At 44.1% G+C, this 21,358-nt stretch overlaps 1 protein-coding gene across 1 annotated transcript in view; it reads right to left on the bottom strand.

Annotated features, from left to right (window-relative positions):
- The window catches only part of ZC3H3 (zinc finger CCCH-type containing 3), a 159,303-nt gene that overhangs the window by 47,416 nt on the left and 90,529 nt on the right, over positions 1 to 21,358 (bottom strand). Inside the window, exon 5 of the mRNA XM_042838216.1 lies at positions 5,110 to 5,294. Coding sequence (XP_042694150.1) covers positions 5,110 to 5,294 — 185 coding nt within the window. The remainder of the gene's footprint in view (positions 1 to 5,109; positions 5,295 to 21,358) is intronic.

Here is a 21,358-nt window from a genome sequence, read left to right as displayed (position 1 = left end):
CTCTGCCTTTTCCTTATCCTCAGTAGTCACATTCCCAGCCTCATCCAGCAAAGAGTGGATATTCTCCTTTGTCCTCCTCTTACTGTTAATGTATTTATAAAAGAGTTTTTTATTCCTTTTCACGCCAGTGGCTAGGTTAAATTCAAGCTGGGCTTTTGCCTTTCTGATTTCACCTCTACACATCCTAACAACTTCCTTGTATTCATTTTGAGTGGCCTGTCCCTCTTTCCACAGGCGGTAGATTCTCTTTTTCTCCCGGAGCCTCAGGAATAGTTCCCTATTCATCCACGCCGGTCTTCTTCCCCGCCGGCTCATTTTGCAGCTCAGGGGGACTGCCTGCTCCTGCGCCCTTAAGACTTCCTTCTTGAAGAGCAACCAGCTCTCTTGGACCCCTTTACTCACTAAGACTGAATGCCAGGGGACTCCCCCTATTAGTCCCTTGAACAATTCAAAGTCCGCCTTCCTGAAGTCCAAGGTAGCAGTTTTACTATTCCCCCTCCAGGCTCCACCATGAATCACGAAGTCTATCATTTCATGATCACTCTGCCCAAGACAGCCTCCAACCTCCACATCTCCCACCAAACCTTCCCTGTTTGTGAACAGCAGGTCTAGTGGGGCAGTTCCTCTCGTGGGCTCTCTGACCAGCTGTATCAGGAAGTTGTCCTCTACGCATTCCAGAAACCTCCTAGACTGCTTCCTCTGTGCTGTGCTGTACTCCCAGCATATGTCAGGGAAGTTAAAGTCCCCCATGAGGACAAGGGCAGGCGACTGTGCAGCTTGTGCCAGCTGCTTATAGAATACCTCATCTGTCTCTTCATCCTGATTTGGAGGTCTATAACAGACGCCCACCAGGGTGCCTGTCTTGTCAGCCCTTCCTCTGATCTTTATCCATAGGGATTCAACGTTATCGTCCCCAGTCATAACCTCAGTAGCATAAAAGCATTCCCTAACATAGAGAGCCACACCGCCACCCCGCCTTCCTTGCCTATCTTTCCTGAAGAGTTTGTAGCCATCCATTGCAGCACTCCAATCATGGGAACAATCCCACCACGTTTCCGTTATGGCAACTAGGTCATAGTTTGCCTGCTGCACAATGGCTTCCAACTCTTCTTGTTTGTTGCCCATGCTGCGTGCATTAGTGTAGACGCACCTCAGCTGAGCCCCTTGCCTCTCACCTAATCCCAATACCACTTCCCCAGGCTGCTCTCTAGCAGGCCTGGCTTTATCCCCCTCCCCCTTCCTATCTAGTTTAAAGCCCTCTCTACAAGTCCTGCCAGCTCCTGGGCAAGTATCCGTCTCCCTTTTGGAGACAGACAATTCCCATCAGCAGACCTCAGGCCAGATGCCGAGTAGACCACCCCATGATCAAAGAACCCATGGGGTGGTCTACTCGGCTCAGCAGACTGATCTTAACAGCGACATGGAATAGAGAAATTCCAAGGGATTGGAAAACCTAATTGATCTCCAAAGGGAACAAGGGATTGAGGATTACCAAACCCATGAGACTGAGTTAAAAGGAATAAAGGGTTTGAGTAATTCCAAACCCAAGGGATTGAGTTTGAAGGGTCCGAGGGATTGAGCAATCCCAGAACCAAGAGACTGAGCTTGGAAGAGAAGAGGGGATTGAGCAAACCCAAAGCCAAGCAACTGAGCTCAAAAGGGCCCAAGGGACCGAGCAATCCCAGAACCAAGGGATTGAATCCGAAGGGATAAAGGGACTGAGTAATCTCAGAAACAAGGGACTGAGCTTGAAGGGCTGAGAGACCCTACTCAAACAACATCAAAATCAGCACAGTATAGCAGTAATCCAACTTCAGCTGTTCTCACATCTTAGGCTGGGCTCCTCAATCATCCCATCCCAACACAGAACGAAGGCAGGACAATTGAGGCCACAGAGGGGTGAACAAGCTACTGGAGATTGGGACGTTCTTTGGCACGATGCAATGATGGGAATGTTTGGGCATGAGCTGCAGGCTTTCCTGAGTATCCAAAGTTGCAAAGGGAAGATTTCCTTGCAAGAAGCAGCTTTGGATGTTGCTTAAACTGCAGTGAGCCCACATCGTGGGCTGCAATAGTTCTACTTGCACCGCTTGTGCTGAGATTGGGGTCAGGGCTTCTTTCTGGACAATGTCAAACCTTAATTTTGTTCCTGCTGCTTTCAATTTCATACCTTTTTTTTTATTATTATTTTTTATTTCCCCTTTCAAATTTATTTTTGAAATGCTGTGTTGCCAGAACCTTTTGCTTCTTTCCCCAATTTCATGGAAATTTCTCAAGCGTCCAAATAACGCAGCAATTGTAGTAAGAAATGAAGGAAAGGTTTGCTCAACCAGCTTATTGCATTTGCTTAATTAAAGCCACATCTAATTGCAATGCATCAAACACTTTCCACACTGTCCTGCTGCCACATTTCCTAACATTTCCGCAAAGTGAAAAATAGATCTTTGCATTTCTGATTGTAGTCAGGGCACAGAGAGACAAAATACCAACCCAATAAATTCAGGTGAACAGCAGAATTATAACCCATCATTAAGTAAATCCCGGGCTATTAAACTGTCATGAGCACTTCCCATCTCTCTGCTACCCCAACACACAGTGGAGATTAAAAAGAGGAAAAGTTTTGCACAATATCCTCTCATCATCCCTTTGGCTCTCCCAAAAATTGCACACTGGACTGTGTTTCTCTGCACGGTCCCAGTCCAGCAGTGGATATTTATGGACAAGGATGAATCCATCAGCCTTTTTTTTTAAGTTCCCTAAGCACGAATTGCTGATTTCCAGTGGTTAGATGAATTTTAAAACCTCCATGCATTAGGATGAATGAAAATAAGGTCTGGAACAAGAATTATAAATATGGGATATGCAAGATGTGCATTTGGGAAAAGTTGCCAGGCAAACATCAGAGCTCCAAACAGCAGCAGAAAGAGTGATTTAAGTATCTCCCAGCACCCATATTAAACCATTCAATGTATCAACTGGAAATTAAGCAGAATATGGTGTCATGTCCATCTCCATGCTGTAGGGCAAAAGCCAGTCCACCTGAGTCTTACCCAAAAAAAAGTTATTGAAAAAAAAACACAATAACCCAAACTGTCCTTGAAAAAATATCCAATAACGGAGACATCACAGTCAGCCCAACCAATGTGCTTCTTCAAAATCCTCATCCTCCAAAAGCCCTCCCTGGGTTGGAAGACCCCTGGGTTTTTGGCTTCTCTGTCCTGAAATCTGGCCCCTAAAGCTGGATCTGCTCCATCTGACACTTTCCATGGCCATGTCTTGAGGATTTTGCCCACTTTTTGCTGCTCCAATAAAAGTCTGCGGCATTGAATCAGTGTTTGGGAATGGTCCTCAATCTCAGATCCACACTCAGGATGGTTCTTCCCTATGGGCTACAATGGTCTCACTTCCATTAAAAGGCACTGCATTTTTTTCAAGCCATTTCCACTATTTGTTACAATCGCTTTGAATTTAATATGTTCCCTGTCAGCAGAAGCACTCTGAAGTCTCTGGTCCCATGGAAAGGCAGAAGGAGTGCAGGGATTCAGACACTATTGATGGGATTTTTGTCCCTGCTCTAAGCTCATCTCCTCCCTCCCATAAGTCTTTCCTTTGTAGGTTTGTTTAATGGAACCTGGTAGGTGACAGGAATAACCCTATCAGCACTGGATCTAATCTCTGGGCTGTGAGAAGGGACAAAATGAGGGAGGTGAAACACCTATTATTCACATCTCCTTACAATCACCAAGGAATCCACAAACTGGGGTACACACTGCTCCCAATGACACTTCCCAATGACAGTGTCCTATTTATTCCCTCTCTTCATCCAGACTTTTCCACTGTACATAAAATGACTTTGGCATTAAATTGCCTTTATAGCATCATTCACGAACTCACTCATCTCTGAGGCCTCCATCATTCCAACAAAGAAAAAAACCATGAAACCACTGGCTTTGCCTTTCCCACTTTAACTTTTCCCAAGGATTGCAAATATAGGGAACAAAAACATTCAATCCAGGTAGAAACTTGAAAAAAAAAAAATAACCAACACTTCAGAAAGAATTAGAAACCTGATCCTGCCTGAGATCTGCACTTGAGGTGTCAAGCACCAGAGGAGCTAAAACACACATTTAATTGAAGCTAAATGTAAAGCCAGTAACCACATCAAACTGCCTGCTTCATAGTTATCTGCAGAGTGACCCTCCTGGCTTTGTTAGGTCAATATTGAATGTAATTCGATGAGCATATCAAATATACTTAACCTTTAGGTGCAACTTGAAGCTGGCCAAGACTTAGCAATCCTCCTTAAGGTTAAAAAAAACCAAGCAGTGTAACAGGGTGGATCTAAACCTGGTACACACTAGCTTGAGAAAAACTCCATATTCTTCAATTGTTCTTTCTTAAAGCTTTTGTTTCTTTAATGTTGTTTTCCCTTCAGTGCTACTGTTAATCAAAAACATACTGTAATCAGGAAGAGCTTGGGGTTGTCCTCTGGAAATGGTGAGATGTCTATTAACTTTGTGCTGAGGTGTCAGCAATGCTGCTAGAAAGGTTGTTTTTTTTTTTTCCCTAAAAATATCTCAGGGAGGACAGGTTGGATATTAGGAAAAAAATATTCCCCAAAAAAGTGGTCAGGCATTGAAGCAGGATGCCCAGGGATGTAGTGGAATCACCATCCCCGGAGATGTTCAAGAAATCTGGAGATGTGGCACCTGGAGACATGGTTTAGTGGGCATGGTGGGATGGGTTGGGGTTGGACTTGGAGGCCTTTTCCAGCCTTAATGACTGTATGACGGTAAGATTCTGAGTGGACATGGCAGTGATGGGTTGACAGTTGGACTTGAAAGCCTTAAACTTCTTTTCCAAACTCAATGATTCTTTGACTCTGAGAGTCAGTGACTTTGTTTAGAGGTTCTCAGGTGTTGCAGCAATTCAAGGGAGGTGAGGAGCTGGAAACATCCAATCTTAGTATGGCTTGGGTTGTGAAGGTCTTAATGACGACCTGCTCCCAAATCCATGCCACGGCATGAGCAGCTACAAGCCAACCTCAGCGCTAAAGCTGGAGCACTGTTGGACATTTGATACAAAGTAGGACAAATTCTCTCTGCTCACCTGCTCTTCCAGGGCTCTTGGTGCTCAGATCTCTGCACCGACCAGGGGTGCTGGAAGTTTTGGAGAGTTTGTTTGCTGACACACGGTACATCACCCCTCCAATGCACCGATAGCCTTTGCTCTTCCACCTCTGCTGTATGGCTTGGGATTTGCCACTCTTGGGAGTTGAGCTTGCTTGGGGGGACCTGTAAGGAAAGGATAAAACCAAGGTAAGCACCAAGTCAGGATGCTACCCCAAGGAGTTGTGAGCAAACCCAGAGCTGCTCAGTGATGGAGGCTGTACAGAAGCAAGTAGTTAAGCTCCTCCTTTGGAGAGTGAAAACAAAAGGGACTGGGGAATCAGATCTTATTTACTTACATAAAAAATAGGTGCAATTAAAGACTCTACAAATGGTACCTCTTCCTCATGCACAAATAACCACTTTTTTTCACCCAGTCTGCCCACAGCAACACTTGTCCATGTGCTTGTCTATAGACTCTGCAAATCTTTCCCACTGACCCCAAAGCACAGCTTCCACCTGCACTGCCGATTTCTGTCCTCCTAATGGACAGCTTGGCAGAGCCAAACAGCGATCCAGGTGGGTTAACAGATATTGAGTTGTTCAGCACTACCATGCTGAGCTGCCTAATGGGCTGGAAGAGCCTATCCTGATGATGGCTACAAAAAGCAGAGCAAGAGGAGTGGTCACTCAGATATTTTTGCAGCCCTCTGCAACTGTAGCTCTCTCATGGCTTTTTCCATATCCTTGCATGGGATGAGCTGCCTCAGGATGCTGTCATCCCATAATGCCAGGAGCAAATGCTGGAAGCCAAACTGGTTCTCTGCAGCACTGGAGATGCTTCTCCAGCTCCCCATCTCTCTGCTATTTCCTCTGAGAGGACATGTTCTTCCTACTAGCTCTGCAGTGAGGATGACAGTGGGTCAGGAGCTGTGCTATAGTCACACGCATTGGTGTCGTTCCTAATGTCTGTTTGCTCAACAGGCAAAGGACAGGTTTCAGAAGCTCTCAAGTGACACCCTGGGGGCCAATCCTTCCTGGATGGGCTCATCTGTCACCAAAAAACCCTTCCGGTTCCCAACCTGACACCCTGCACGATGCCATCTCTCTCCCCATCCGCCACCCAGCTCATTGCTGTACATATGCTGTTATGCAAACAGAGCTGTTCCAGCCAAATCAAATCTACTCCAATATCAGTCGTCTTAACCATTTAGCACTAATCCAAACAGTAATTTGTTTATGCAAATTAGAGCTCTAATTTTGTATTAGTACAAACTATGCTCATAATGCTATTAGCAGAACGTATATAAACCGCGCATTACTGAAGAATATCTGTAAATTAAGGCCTGCTATCCTATCAGCAGAATGCAAACCCTGGAGAGCATTACCTTTAAATGAACATGTGCTGCAAAGAAAGAGAGAATTGTAAAATGTAATAGTTACATTTCTTAGTGCTTAGCGTGACAGCCTATTCATTTAATAGGGCTGTTGCCACTGGCTACCAACCTCACAGAATTACTGCCAGATTTGCAGAGGGGATTGGGACAAAGAAGTGCTCTGCTGCACTGGGTGCAGTTTCTTTGGGCCCTTGCTAAGGAGATGAGCAGAAAACTTCAAATTTTACAAGGAACAGCCTCTTTGCAATCCTTCAGCTCTTAGGGAGTTGCAGCTGATGTAGATCCCAAGAGCTGAAGAAAGGTTTCCATTGAGAAGGCAGTTTGCACACATCTCCCCACGGTCATCTTCTTGCTGCAGGCACAGCATATAGAATCACAGAATCAGTAAGGGTGGAAAGACCACTAAGATCATTCAGCCCAACCATCAACTCATCAACACCACAGCAGTAAACCACGTCACATAATGTGACATCTACCCAAAAACTCCACGGATGGTAACTCCACCACTTCCCTGAGAAGTACCATAACACACATGAACCCTTCCAGTCTTCCCAATGGAAATGCATGGGATGAGGAGGCATGGGATGCTCAGTGACAATGGCTGATCATAGAGCCATAGAATGGTTTGAGTTGGAAGGGAACTTGTAAAGGTCATCTAGTCCAACCTCCCTGCCATGAACAGGGACACCCACAGATAGGTCAGGTTGCTCAGAACCCCATCCAGCCTGACCTTGATTGTCTCTAGGGATGAGGATCTCTGGACAATCTCTTCCAGTGCCTCACTATCTTCACTGTAAAAATCTTTTTCCTTATACCCAACACTCCAAGAGGTCCATGTCTCTCTAGTACCAAGGACTGCAACTGGATGCATCTGTCAATATCACTGAAGAAAAGCACTGGTCCCAGCATTGGCCTCTGAGGGTCATCACTCATCACCAATCTCCATCTGAACACTGAGTCACTGATCACCACTCTCTGGATGTGATCTCACACCCAGATCCTTTACCACCAAACAGTCCACCCATCAAACTCCTATCTTTCCAATTAGAAGAGAAGGATGTTATGTGGGACCAGGTCAAAGGCCTAACTGAAGTCCAGATAGATGACATCAGCGGCCCTTCCCTTGTCATTGGTGCAGTTAGGCCACTGCAGAAGGACACTAGGTTGGACAGGCAAAACCTGACCTTGATAAAGCCATGCTGGATGTTATGTGTTCAAGTTCAGTCCTCATCCCTGGAGGTATTCAAGAAAAGGGCAGATGTGGCACTGAGGGACACAGCTTAGTGGGCACAGAGGGGATGGGTTGATGGTTGGATTGATCTTGAAAGTTTTCTCCAACCTTAATGATTCTATGACTCTACGAATGGACATAGTGGTGGTTGGATTTCGTGATCTTAGTGGTCTTTTCCAACCTTAATGATTCTTTGATTCTCCCAAGCTGGGCACCTTGCACATAAATCACTAGGAATGCAGAGTTCGTGGGAAAGTTCGGAGGTAAAGAGGAGAGATTTGGAGGAAGGAGATGTCAAAAGGAATAGGGACACAATGAGGACTGATTCATGCTTGTGCCGTTACTCTGATCTATTTAACATCTGCTAGATGGTGCATTTTGCACCATAGCTCCATTTGCTATAAAAAGATACACCACATTGATGATAAACATCAAATGGCATGGACAGAACTGCATTGGAGCCCCAAGAAGATAAAAGCATCACTCAAGATGCAGTAAAGCTCCCTGGTAAAATCCACTGTGAACTAAGCAGAGCCCAACCAAATGTAGCCCTTTTGAAGGAAATTCCACACCAAATGTCTAGAAAAGACTAAAGACGGTAGGTGATCCTCTGCACATGACCATCACAACTTCAGTGTATGCTGCAAACATCAATTTGCACATCATAAAATCATTAAGATCAGAAAAGACCTAGAAGATCACCAAGTCCTACCCCAACTCATCCCCACCAGGCCCACTAACCATGTCACTCAGTGCCACATCTCCACAATTCTTGAAATCCTCCAGGGATTGTGAATCCACCATTTCCCTGGGGTAGAATCAAAGAGATTCTTGCTCTGAAAAACACTGATTTAGAGAAATGCTCTCATGCTCAGTACGCTTTCCTGTGAAAATAATGTCAGTGGGGTCCAAAAAAAAAAAAAAAAAAGATTGGGGGAAAAAAACAACCCTCCTAGAGTTGTAAGATGGATTTAGTCCAACAAAACACAGTTCCCGCAAATGCTCTGGATATTTATTTTCTCACCTTTTTTGTGCTCCTTCCAAGCGTTGAAGTGGCCCTCGTTACAAAGTCACCATTTATCACAGTGTTATTACCCACTGGCATCTGACCCTGCCTATGTGAGCAGAGAGAGAGCAGGTAGCAGCTGCCGGCCGAGCACCGAGCAGTGAGAGCTGCACTTTATAAAATGTTTTATACTTTTATGAACCGGCGTTAAAAAAATATATAAATAAATAAAAATAAATTAAAAAAAAAGGAGAAGGATCAGAACAGCGTTATGCACCAAAGGACCATGGGTCCCACATCTCCCTGCAGAGACTTTTCTAAGACTTTTGCCCTGCAACCAACAACGTGTACTGAACCTCCTCCAATTTTGCATTTCTGTAGAAAAATTATTATTGAGGTTGACTGAAAGTAAAGCCACCAAGATAAAACACGGGTTAGGGTTTAGGCTTTAGGGTTAGGGTTTAGGGGTTAGGCATAGGGTTGGGGGTTAGGCATGGGGGTGAGGGCTAGCCATAGGGTTTAGGGATTCAGGCTTAAGGTTAGGCACACATTTAGAGTTTAGGGGTTAGGGTTTAAGGGTTAGGGTTTGAGTTTAGAGTTAGGTTCTCATCGCCCAAAGGGTGGCCACCTCCATTTCCACTCTTTGGGTGAATCTGCAATGGAAACATTGCTATGAGGACAACCCGGGCTCCTGGAAACTCATTTCTAAAAAGTAAAAGTTAACAGGGGGAAGAAAAACAAAAAATAAGAGGCAACCATTTCTCAAAAGGAGTTGTAATCTGCTCCAATAACCTTTACAGCTGTTTTCCCTACTGGAGACAGACAGGTTGCATTACTGCTTCAGCAGTTTTTTAATCACTTGGTGAGGAGTGCTCCCAAACCCCTGAGTTTGGGACATCCTCTCCCCAAAATTCTCATGTTCTGAGCCACATTGCCTGAAATTCCCATGTTCCGAGCTACGTTGGCCAAAATTCTTGTGTTCCCAGCACACATTCACACCATGCAAATGCACAGGTTTGGAGATGCTGCTCGCCAGGAGATGCTTCGCAGGGAATTTCAGCTGGTGAACTTGAGCTCTGGCATCTTCTGTTATTTACCTCCAGAAGGCCTCTTTGATTCAAAATTGAAGGTAAAATATGTTTTATATAGAAAACTCTAAGCTTAACCTAAGCCCATGTAGACGAACAGAGAAACTCAATGGTCCAACCCTATGGAAAGTTGTAGCCCCAACAACTTCACTCCACCAGCATCACCTTCACCCACAGGCAGTGACACCGACCTTGGGGACAGCCACCGTTGGGCCAAGAGATGTCACCAACAGAGCCTCACAAAACCCCTTGTCTCTTTTCATCCCTGGCGGTGTCACGGCACTGCGCTGAATTGTTACCCTAATGGAAAGGACGGCCTTTGGAAATGAACTGTATTGAGAAGAGAGGATAGAATTAATGAGATAATAGCCAGGCCAAGGACCTGAAGAATATGCCAGCTCTCGACACGAGGGGCTTGTAATTCCCTTTCTGCAGCACAAACCCTCGGATCTAAAGAGTTCTCCCGTCCGTCCAGAAGACCCGCTCCGGCAGGAAATTTCATTAACGCTGGAAAATAGGAAAGGTATTAAGCGTGGATAATGAAGGCCAGAGTGTGAACAGTGCCTTAAGATAGTCTTCTTTCTAGCCTTTGTAATGGGAGGCATGAACTTTCCCTTCAAATCCATTTCTAATCCATTTGAAATACTACAGCAAATTATCTTCCCTTCAGCCCGAAAGCGGCCAGCCAATTTACTCCGAATAGAAGTGACAATGCTACAGAATTTATCGCCATAACCTTGACTACACAAGGTTGAGGGTTGTCTTTCCCCCACCCTGGGGTGGAGAGGGGAATAAAATTTTTTAATCAAAAGGGGGTAGAAAGATACTATAAAAATGTTTAAAAACAGTATAGCAGTTGTTGAAGATCCAACATCAACACCAGAGCCAGGCTTGATGGCGAAATCTCTGTATCTGCACTAAAAATGTTCTGGGTGCAAGTCCTGGGCCAATAAAACACTTTGTAGCTGAAGATCTGGGCTCTTACCATGCATCTCTTGAATCATAGAATTGTCTGACCTGAAAGGGACCTTTAAAGGTCACCCAGTCCAACTAGAAGTACCAGAAACCTTGTCTGAGTCCAGAGATTTCAAGCAACAACTTCATAAACACTCATTTTGACCAAGTCTTGATTTTCCATTTCCTTTTCCTTTTTCCCTTTCCCTTTCCCTTTTTTTCCCTTTTCCCTTTCCTTTTCCCTTCCCCTTTTTTTCCCCTTCCCCTTTTCTTTCCCTCTTCCTTCCCTCTTCCTCCCCTCCCTTCCCCTCTCCTCCCCTCACATCCCTTCCCCTTCCCTTCCCTTTTTTCTTTCCCATTCCCTTCCTTTTTTTTCTTTACCATTCCCATTCCCATTTCCCTTTCTTTTGGTTAACCACTGAACCACTTCTTTGCAAGTTTGCAAGAGCAACTTCACAGCATGTGGCAGTAAGTCCACAGTGACAACTGGACCAAATGAGTCCAAACTCCTTGCTTCCGAACACAGCGAAACTGCTTGAAATGAAACAAATCCACTGAAACTTCATTCACTACACAGCAAACACTGCTGAAATTCAATCGCTCTTAAATAAACACCAAAAAAAAAAACAAAACAAAAAAAAAAGAAAAAAAAAAGGGGGAGATTTCCAATTCAAGAACTTGGGAAGTGAGAAAGGACTATTGGACTATCCATGCTGGAATGAGCAGATGCTCAGGTTTAACGCCCACATGTTATCCACGCATGCACACCACTCATTAAAACTCAAACAAGCATACATAAGCTCACCTATGTCTGAAATACCAAACTATCTGATGCATTTAAATTTAATACAAAACAGAGAGCAGGGTAAGAGCATCCTGACGGCACTCCAGTCAGTTGAAACGGAGAGGATTTCTTGGAGCTCACGGCAATACAAGTGGCTCTTAAAGAATGGTTTTCTTTTACTTCTGGATATCTTCTTCAGGCTTAGCTTATTTACTTTTTTTAGTAATCCTTACATAGTAAGAAATCACATTTACATGCTGGCACTTGGCTCCCAAGGAAAGAGCAGATGATGCTGGGCCGGGGTGTGCTGCAGGGCCAAACAGGAGGGAATCGACTACCATAGCCCCATAGGTGGCAATGCTAAGGGCTGTTTTGGGTAAGAAACACAATATTTCTGGGGGAAAAAAAGCCACCTACAGTATCCTTGTTCCTTAGCATGTAACAGAACAAAATAAGATTTGGGTTCAAATCTTATTTGGTGCTCCTCCAATACCCCAGCAGTGCTCTGAGCTCCTGCAGCTTGAGTACTGCTCACACCTAAACACATAAGGAAAAACAAGTGATTCCATTCAATGTTTGATTTTCACATGAGGTCTGCACACTATTGCTTTCTTCTTCTAACTAAAAAATGTCAGTTCTCAAATAAATACTTCCTACTACTACTTCAGACCTAACATTAACAAAAATAACTTTATTTTAGTTATTCAGATAACTCAGTTCAAATTGTCTTATACTCCAGGGAATCCATTAGATTTGAAAATATGATTACCAGCAATAATCTCATTTGTATGTAAACAAATCTCTGTTTTCAATAACCTGTGATAACTATGAAATGTGCACTCAGCAGCTCAGATTTTCTTCCTGGGCATCCAGTATGACCCAGAAAACACAACAAACACTTAAAAATACTTGGAGTTCAGTTGAACGGAACCTGAATTTCCATTCAAACACATCTCAATGCTGATCTCAAGTAAAAATAATCTGGCACAGATCTCATTTACCATTTTCAAAACCTGAGAAAAATTATCAACCTCAATGAGTTAAGCCACACAATTGCCTAAATAAAGATGTACGTATCTAATAAATCCTCCTGACTTGTGAAGGAAAAATAGTTGCAACTACATTACGTTTACCAACCACAATAACACAGACTCCTCCAGAAACACTGTTGGTGAATACAGACATGGATCATGACCAGACTTGGTGATTCAGATCAAGGATTTCCACCTTATGGGTTTAAATCCTGACGGAGGGACATGGCTGGTGGGCATGGCGGGGATGGGACTGGGTTGGACTTCGTGATCTTGAGGTCTTTTCCAACCCTAATGACTCTATGATTTGTGAATCATAGGATCTGGAAAGCAAAGCCCCAAAGCTTCCATCCCTATTCCAGTACACAGAGATCAGCTTCGCATGGGGACAATGATGATGTCAATGAAGGAAGACTTTGCTCTGGAGTGGGAACAACAAATGCAAGAAGGATGAAAAACAAATTATTTGGGGTTCCTCACCTGTTTCTAGCATCATTCTCTGCTTTGTTTTTCCCCAGTTTCTCTCCTCCTTTCCTCCTCTGAAGTTGAAAAGCCAGGAAGGAGACGAGATCCAAGCACCCACAATGCAGGACCCATCTCCACAAGTAGCATCTTTGGATTCTGAAAAATCTCTGCAGGTTTCAAGCTTATCAACTCTACTGTTGGTGCCACCTCTCCAAGGTAGGACTCCCTATGGCACACTCAAAAGCAAGCTGTTGATTCACATCAGAGCCCATCAGCTCACCCTACAGATATTTGGGGACAGTTCCAGACCCAACACAAGCTCCTTCCATGCCAAAACCAAAATCACCCAGAGCACTCAGCAGCAACTCCTTTGGGCTGCAAAACTCATTCAAAACTTCACATTTCAGCCAATACTTTATGTAAGTCATGTTTTTGCTGCACACAAGAGCCACACTGGTCTTCCCTCACCACCCACACAGCCTGTGAAAAGAAATGTGCCCAACATCATAAATCCTGCTCCAAGCTGGGGATTAAAACTTGGAGCATTAGTGCCATAAAAAAGTCTAATTAAGCCTGCAGAAGAGGATACAGTTTGGGCTGCATGTGATCCACAAGCAAGCCAGGAGCTGGCTCATGTCTCCCTTCCTCAATTGCTCCAAGCAGGAGCAGAGGGAAGCCCTGTGCTGCCTTTTCTCCAGGGATTTGCTGGCCATGCATCATAAACCCGCTGAATTTAATTCCTTTTTTTTTTTCTTGAATGCCTTTCAGCTCCACGTTCCCTTTCATTTCCCTATGGCTCCCCAAAAAAAACACAGACAAGGCTTCAAGGTTGGCAGCTCCACTGTCTTGGCCACGTAGTGAGGGTAAAGCCATGTCGCAGGGAAAGCTCTTAAATCCCATCAGGACCTCTCAAAATGCAGAGAAGATGCAGTTATTACCTCAAGGAGGACAAAAGTTCCCTACTCAGCTAATAAAATAAACCAATTCAGAGTATCCTGCATTCTTGGCATCAACTCTAAATTGTTTTGAGAGACTGGTGGGAGACTCTGTAAGGGAGAACACAAGACAACACCAAAACCCAAGGCTTCAAGTCATGTTGGAATGTCCCCTTTCCATTTGAAGATGTGTAAAGATTCCCCTTTTTCTGCAGAAAAGCAAAGGAAGTAGCTAGCAGGCTCAGGACCAACATCCACCCAGAGGCTACACCTACAGTATCACTTGTTGGTCAATAACCACCAAAGAGCTCCACAGAGGCAAATGGCTTAAGCAGCAAAAGCAAACTGAAAGGAGCAAATAAACTTTAATGTCCTGTCACATGTTTAGCCTCCTTCGTTTCCTCTCTACTCCCTTCATTTTCAACTATTATGCAAGACAACAGCATGGCAACAGGCTTTCTACCATGTCAGCAATATTTGTGCTGTTAGTGCTGCTCCTGGTGGTATCACATACAGCCTCAACTGTGCATTTTGGCAATTCAAGGTAATGCTGCAAGCTGCTTTTAGAACAGCTCTGTTCTCATTTATAAATGCATTAAAGTCCTTCGAAGGCCCTTTCACCTCACAGCATGCCCCCTTCTAAATGCTGGGAAGGGCTCCAAGGAATGAGACGAAGTTGTGGCGAGGGTCAGGTTGGGTGTTAGGAAAAGGTTCTTCACTTTTTTCGGTCGTCACGCATGGAACAGGATCCCCATGGCAGTGGTCATGGCCCCAAGCTGTCAGAGCTCAAGGAACATACAGTCAGTGCTCTCACACACAGGGTTTGGATTTTGGAGGGTGCTGTGTGAAGCCAGGAGTTGGAACTGATGGTCCCTGTTGGGTCCCTTCCACTTTGGGATATTCTAAGATTCTACGGTTTTATACAGTTTTTACCCTTTTCCCCATACAAACTGGGACACGTTGATACATAAATCATAGAATCATTGAATATCCTGAGTTTGAAGGGCCCCAGTGCTCAGGGGCTATGTCTGCACCCACTTCTGCACACACTCCATCGCCATACTGCCAGCACTGCAGCTCAGCAGCCTAAGGTAGTTTTATTTCTTCCCTTTGCAAACTAGAAGAAAAAGTGCATTCCTGTCTTAAAGACTTTGTAAATGAAAGATGGGACAGGATAGCAAGATGAGAAGAAATTAAATCCATCAGTACCAATTATGGTGGGAATTACGGTGGAAGGCAGTCCAAGCATAACAGCTTCCTACCAGCCTCACCAAATGCAAAAGAGCATCAGAAAAAGGGGATATTATTAAAAGAGGGTCAGCTAATGATGCCATTGAGTACTGACATCTCACAGTGGGATATCTCAGAAGCAAACCAGGGCCATAACTTGGCTCCCAATCCATCACAAGCAATGGCTCTGAGCTGATCCCATAGCAGCTTTCCTGACTTGCAGAACCCCCCAGAACAGCCAGAGAGGATTACTGCAGACGGATATTGACTGAGGGTTTAATTACTTGGGGATAACAAGAGAGTTTTCCTGTTAAATTTGAAAGCGTTGCTAATGCCAAGCATTTAATTGGCATCTCCTTCTCTAATGTAACTGGAATTGAGTGATCAGATGCTGGTGACAGAGGGACAAGCAAAAAGCCATCAGTTGTTACAGGCACAGCCCTATTTTAAGATCACACACATTACCGGATGCACTGAAACCTCTCTCCCTAAAACAAGGCCAAATAAGATTTCACTGATGCACTACGGTCATTCTAGCCTTTGCATAAGGATGCACTTCAGTTTCAATTTCAATTTCAGCAGTCTTAAAATCACCTCTGACCTCTCTTGTCACTCTTACAACTTGCCAGACATAGACAGAATCTGGCCAAATCTACATCAGTACCCTATGGGTTCCCTTCATATCATACATACCCTGTGAGAAATATTCCACCCACTTCATTTCCTGCCATAAACCCTTCTCCTAGATCCATGACCAGGCTTCCATCTAGTTTTTCCTTCCACACTTTCACCCAAGCAAAGGTGCCCGGCTCCACCAGCTAAATGCATCTTTGCTGAGCTGCCAGCAGGACAGTATTGCTCCCAGCAGGATGCTGCTTCTGCCTGTAATTAATGCTTCATCATCATTCCTGACAGCAAACAGCTGCTGCGGTCTCAATCACTCATCTTCTTGTGGCTCTCTCTTTCCTAAAGGCTGCTTGGCATTATGTTGGCCTCTTATTCTGTTCTCATTCCATGGTTGACAACAGCTCTGTTGGCTTCATGACCTCCTGACCAGAGGGTTTTGGCCAAGATGACTGTATTCAGTTTGCCAGGGTTTGAGTTTCACAGGGAATTCTATACATTGCTGTGTTTTACCCCAGTGACCCACAGCTGGGGCTCTTCTGTTGGGGTATGGATGAAGTCAGATTTTTGTTGAGGTTGCCTGTCCAGCTCAATTTCTCTCCAATTTCTAAAACACTGCCTTCATAAGGGGGTTGGTCTCGATGATCTCTAGAGGTCCCTTCCAACCCCTAGAATTCTGTGATTCTATGATAATTCATAACTTCTCCCTTCTTCCTCAATTCCTGTTTCAGCTCCTTGCACGGCTCTTCTCCATGGCTTACGAAGGGTTACACACCTTCTCATGCTTCAGAAACCCATCTTCTGTCCAAGCCCAGCCTAAAGCAGCTTCGCTTGACCACCTGGAAGCCCAACTCCAAACCATTTTGCTTAGTTTCTCCATAGGAGAAGGTCTGATCCCACCAGAATTGGGTCATCCACAGATTTTCTGAAATGTCCAAAAGTTAATCAATCCAGTAAAGTCCTAACACTGTAAAAACTTTTCCAATGGAACAGTGGCCTGGAGAAAAGACAAAAGAACTGCTCAGGAAGACGTGATAGTCCAGATGAAGCTGTTTTCAAGGTAGGTCAACATTCAGACTAAAACCCATGACAGCGTCCTGTTAAACCGCTTAAGCGAAGATGGAGAATGGAAATGCTGACAGCCCCTAATACACAGCTTTCCAACACACTCCTCTAATGCTGCAGCAGATCAGTAATTATACCGGGAAGACCAGGGGACCATTGTCCCATTAATTAGATTCCTTTTACCTCCATTAGCTCAGACGATTGGACAAAGTTCATTACGGTTTAATTCTGATTAGCTGAAATGGAGCTCTCATAGCACACGAGAAAGGCAGGACTGGGTCCCATAGCCATGCGGGATGGGACATTAATGCTTAATCCTTTCAGCAGCGTGCTACCACCCTCAGTGACTGGCTACAGAGCCTCTAAAACATGGAGGGAAGCCAGGAAATACTCAGCCAGACCCCATTCAAGGCTTTCACTCCTTGCTTTCCAAAAATACACAGCATAATTGCTTTTTCCAGAGGCAGCTCCTTTTTAAATGCTCTTTTTCTGACGCAGGAAAAAATAATAATAACACCACTAGAAGCAAGAACAGTCTATGTTTTAATTACAGAAAACTAATAACTCAGTCAGGCAGCAGGGCTCAATGGAAACACTGCACTGGGGTCTGATCCACAGGGAAGAGGTGAAAAAAGTTTTGTGGGGCTGTGCTTCTCTTTTACTTCCCTGGCAAGAAAATTGGGTTTGCTGTCCTCTTATTGCCCTAAGGAATAATTAATAAACATTTCTCCTCCAGGTGGTGATGGGTCGGCAGTTGGAGTGGATGGTCTTAGACATTTGTGTCCAAACTGTTGGCTTGCCTGGGCCACAGTGAGTAAACAGAAATCATCCTATTTATTTCAAATGACAACTGATAAAATGAGGATAACAACACTATTTGATAGGACAAATTCTCATCTACAAATCACTGTTTTTCACCACCATTACCTATGCGTTTTCACCTGTGATGAACAAGAGCCTTCATGCACGCTCATAAAAATCTGCACCAGCAGACTGCCACTGTCATCACAGCTGAAATGCACAGCACTGCCTCACTATGCTCACATCCACTGTTTGGTCTTCACAAGCATTCATTAAGTGTTGATGAATGTCAACGGCTGTAATTTTTTCTACATGGAGGAGTTAAATTCCACATCTTTGCTTCATGCCCACTTCTGTGTCAGTCTGACCGCTCCTCCAGTGCCATCTGCCACATAAACATAACAGAATGTTGGTGGAAAAGTTTATTCTCTACTGCCATATCGCCAACGCTGCTTCTGATGTCACGGGCCAACATAAAAAAACAGGAGGCATTATTTTTGGAGCAGACCTCGTAAAATACACAATTTTGTTACCTTTTTTTAATTCTTAACATTTTTCTTAAAACATTTTAAAAAAGAAAGGAACAAAAAAACATAAAACTAGTGGGATATTTGACCTTGTTTTTGTGAAACTAATGGATCGGTCTGGTTCAATGGAAGGGGCTGCAATTCTTGGTGACGTATCAAGGCCTCCATCAGAGGTTTTTGATGAAATTTTAATCTTCTTGTACTTCATCCTTGACAAGTGTTCACATACTGCCAAAAGGCAATGCCATGAATAAGGTGTGATTGTGAACCGAAGGATATTTCTCTCTGGTAAGACAGGGACTATGAAAGTCTGGTAAAGAGACATGATCAGATTTTTGAGTTGAATATCTGACTACAACTCTACACATTCCATTTGAAGATGTGCAGGTAATGTATTTATATCAACTGAAAATGGTGCTGCAAACATGAACTGATGGGTTCTTTCACAATCTTGAAACCTATTCTCAAATTCCTTCATCAAAACTGAAAGCCTGGCTGCATATGCCTCACTGTTCAGAGCACTGTGCTTAGCCAGTGCATCAAAATGCAAACAATTATTTGTCATCACTTGAGTCAGCACTGCACAGCATTACCCAATAGGTGCACATGCCAGAGAACACACCACAGTGAGGAAGAGCTGCCTTTATTGCACGGGACAAGGGACGGGCTGCAAGTTGGACATGTCTTGGAGGTCTTTTCCAACTAATGATTGCATGAGTGGTCATGGTGGTGATGGGTTGGTGGTTGGACTAGATGATCTCAGTGGTTTTCTCCAACTTTAATCATAGAATCGTGTAATAGTTAGGGTTGGAAGGGATCTCAGATATCAAAGAGTGATCTAAAAGAACACCCCAGCTATAGGAATTGACACCTCTCACTAGACCAGGTTGTTCAAAGCCCAACCCAGCCTGGCCTTGAATGCTTCCAAGGAGGGCGCATCAACAACCTCACTGGGCAATCTGTTCCAGTGTCTCACCACCCCCAGAGTGGTGGTGATGGGTTGACAGTTGCACTTGGATTATCTTAGAGGTCTTTTCCAACCTTAACGATTTTACGATTCTCTTCAATGTTAAGTGGGCAGTTGTGGCATACCCATGTATGTACCTGGTATCAGCACTTCTGGGCACCTATTGCAGTTCAACCTACAAAATTTGGCTTGGGAAGCAATCATCTAACTCTGCTCCCGATCCCTTAGCACAAATTCTTGGATTTCCTACAATCAAAGCAGCAAATATCCAAACACAAGTGTTGTGTATGACTATGTAAGTACATATATATTTTATAAACGTTTGCATGCATATTTTATAAACAAACACGCACAGGTACGCAAATAAAGGATTTAGATCCACTTAGATGCCAAAGTACAAAAGGAAGGCTGCTTGAACTCAGTATATACTGTAAAGTATAAAAATGATTCAAAGGCACCCATCAAGGGGCAGTGTATTGGTTAGCAATACTAATTGCATTGCCTACATTACAAATGATATTGCTCCATTATTAAAGGGTCGGGACTATTTTATGTGCTCACATCTATTCAATTGGTATTTCGATCAATGGATGCATTACAAGCTTTCCCTTTAAGAGCCTAATAAACAACAAGATGGAAAGTAAAATTCTCCGTAAAATGACGCTTTTAAAAATCCATTTCAGGGGGAGTGATGGGTGCTTTGCAAAGCTGCAACCACACCGAGTGGCACTCATTCCTCTTGGCTAGGAGTTAAGAAGTTCAGGAGGTAAAGGCATGGAAGAGGGGATCTGTCCTTCTTCCCATTAAAACAGAACTCGGAGAAGTTCCCAACAATTCTCCCAGGCTCAGAAAGGAAGCATAAATTGAAATACCTAATATTTGCTTCCATAGAATAAACATCTCTCACGTCTATTTAGTAAATAACTGGGGGGGAAAAAAAGCATGTGTTGGTCATGTAGGTTGGACAGGATATACTGGTCATATAAGGATGACTCCAAAACGCCCTTGGAGGGATTAGGGGAAAGAGATTAGTGCAAAACACAGTCTGGCACAGATGCAAAATCACGTGCCCAATGTTTCTGACGTTCCTTTGGCTGTGAAAATCCTCACCTATGCAGCACAGCACATGTGGGACACAGCTCTAATAAGGCCACATAAGGATTTCTACAGTTCCAAGGTATAAAATCCCTGGTCCCCCATTTCAGCAATGTGTGCGTGCTCAACACATACGTGAAATCCAAAAAATTCATTTGTGCTCTCCCATTAAAATTTAACCAGCCTTTGGCCTCCCCCACTCACACAGAGATGTCTCCCTCTGCTGGCATCAGACCCAGAGGAACTGAATGAGGAATGAAAAACAGTGATAACTTCCCAAATGAACCCCAAACTGATTCACGGCACTGACACAGCCTTCCACAGAATCATAAAAGTTGGAAAGACCACTGAAATCACCTTGATTCAACCATCAACCCATGCCTGTGACCACTCAGTGCAGTGGCAAAGGTGGATGAAAAAAATATTTTAATGAAGAAATTACTCTAAGATACACACAGGGCAAGCAGAGAGTTACAGATTGAGCACCCTAACCCTACTAGGGTGTGCTCCTCGCAAGGATGCTCAGCCACAACCCCCATCTCAGAATCACAAATCTCTTGGATATGTTTGCACCTAAATCTAAAACCACTGTTTTCTAAGCCAAGGGTGAGACCATCCATTCTAAAGCCCAAATGCCCCAAAGCAAAGGGTGATGATGGGTGCTGGTTGGATTTGGAGATACTGGAGGTCTTTTCTAACCTTAATGATTCTGTGATTCTATCTGCTGCAGGGACTCACCACCAAGAAGATGCAAGGCATCTGAGCTCTGCAGCCTCGCTATGCACAAATTCACTTCCATTGAGATGAAACTGAATATATTTCTCTCAGTATCCCACATTGCAGAATCTGTTTCAGTTTATCCATCAAAGAAAGCAAACTCTGCTTAGGGAAGTGGCAGACAGGCACTTTGCTGCATGAATGAAGCCTGTACCTTAATGAAGGTTTCTCCACCATGAATAAGTGCCTTGCTTCCCCCTGCCCACCCCAAAATAATCATGTTAAAGATGGACATGATCAAAGGATGGGCTGGGTGCCAAGGCTGGGGCCAAC

This window comes from Centrocercus urophasianus, unplaced genomic scaffold, assembly GCF_019232065.1.
Source record: "Centrocercus urophasianus isolate 14NV4802_14NV808 unplaced genomic scaffold, USGS_Curo_1.0 seq_11, whole genome shotgun sequence".
Lineage (NCBI taxonomy): Eukaryota > Metazoa > Chordata > Aves > Galliformes > Phasianidae > Centrocercus > Centrocercus urophasianus.
Note: the sequence above shows the minus strand (reverse complement) of the source record. Positions and strands in the feature narration are given on the sequence as shown.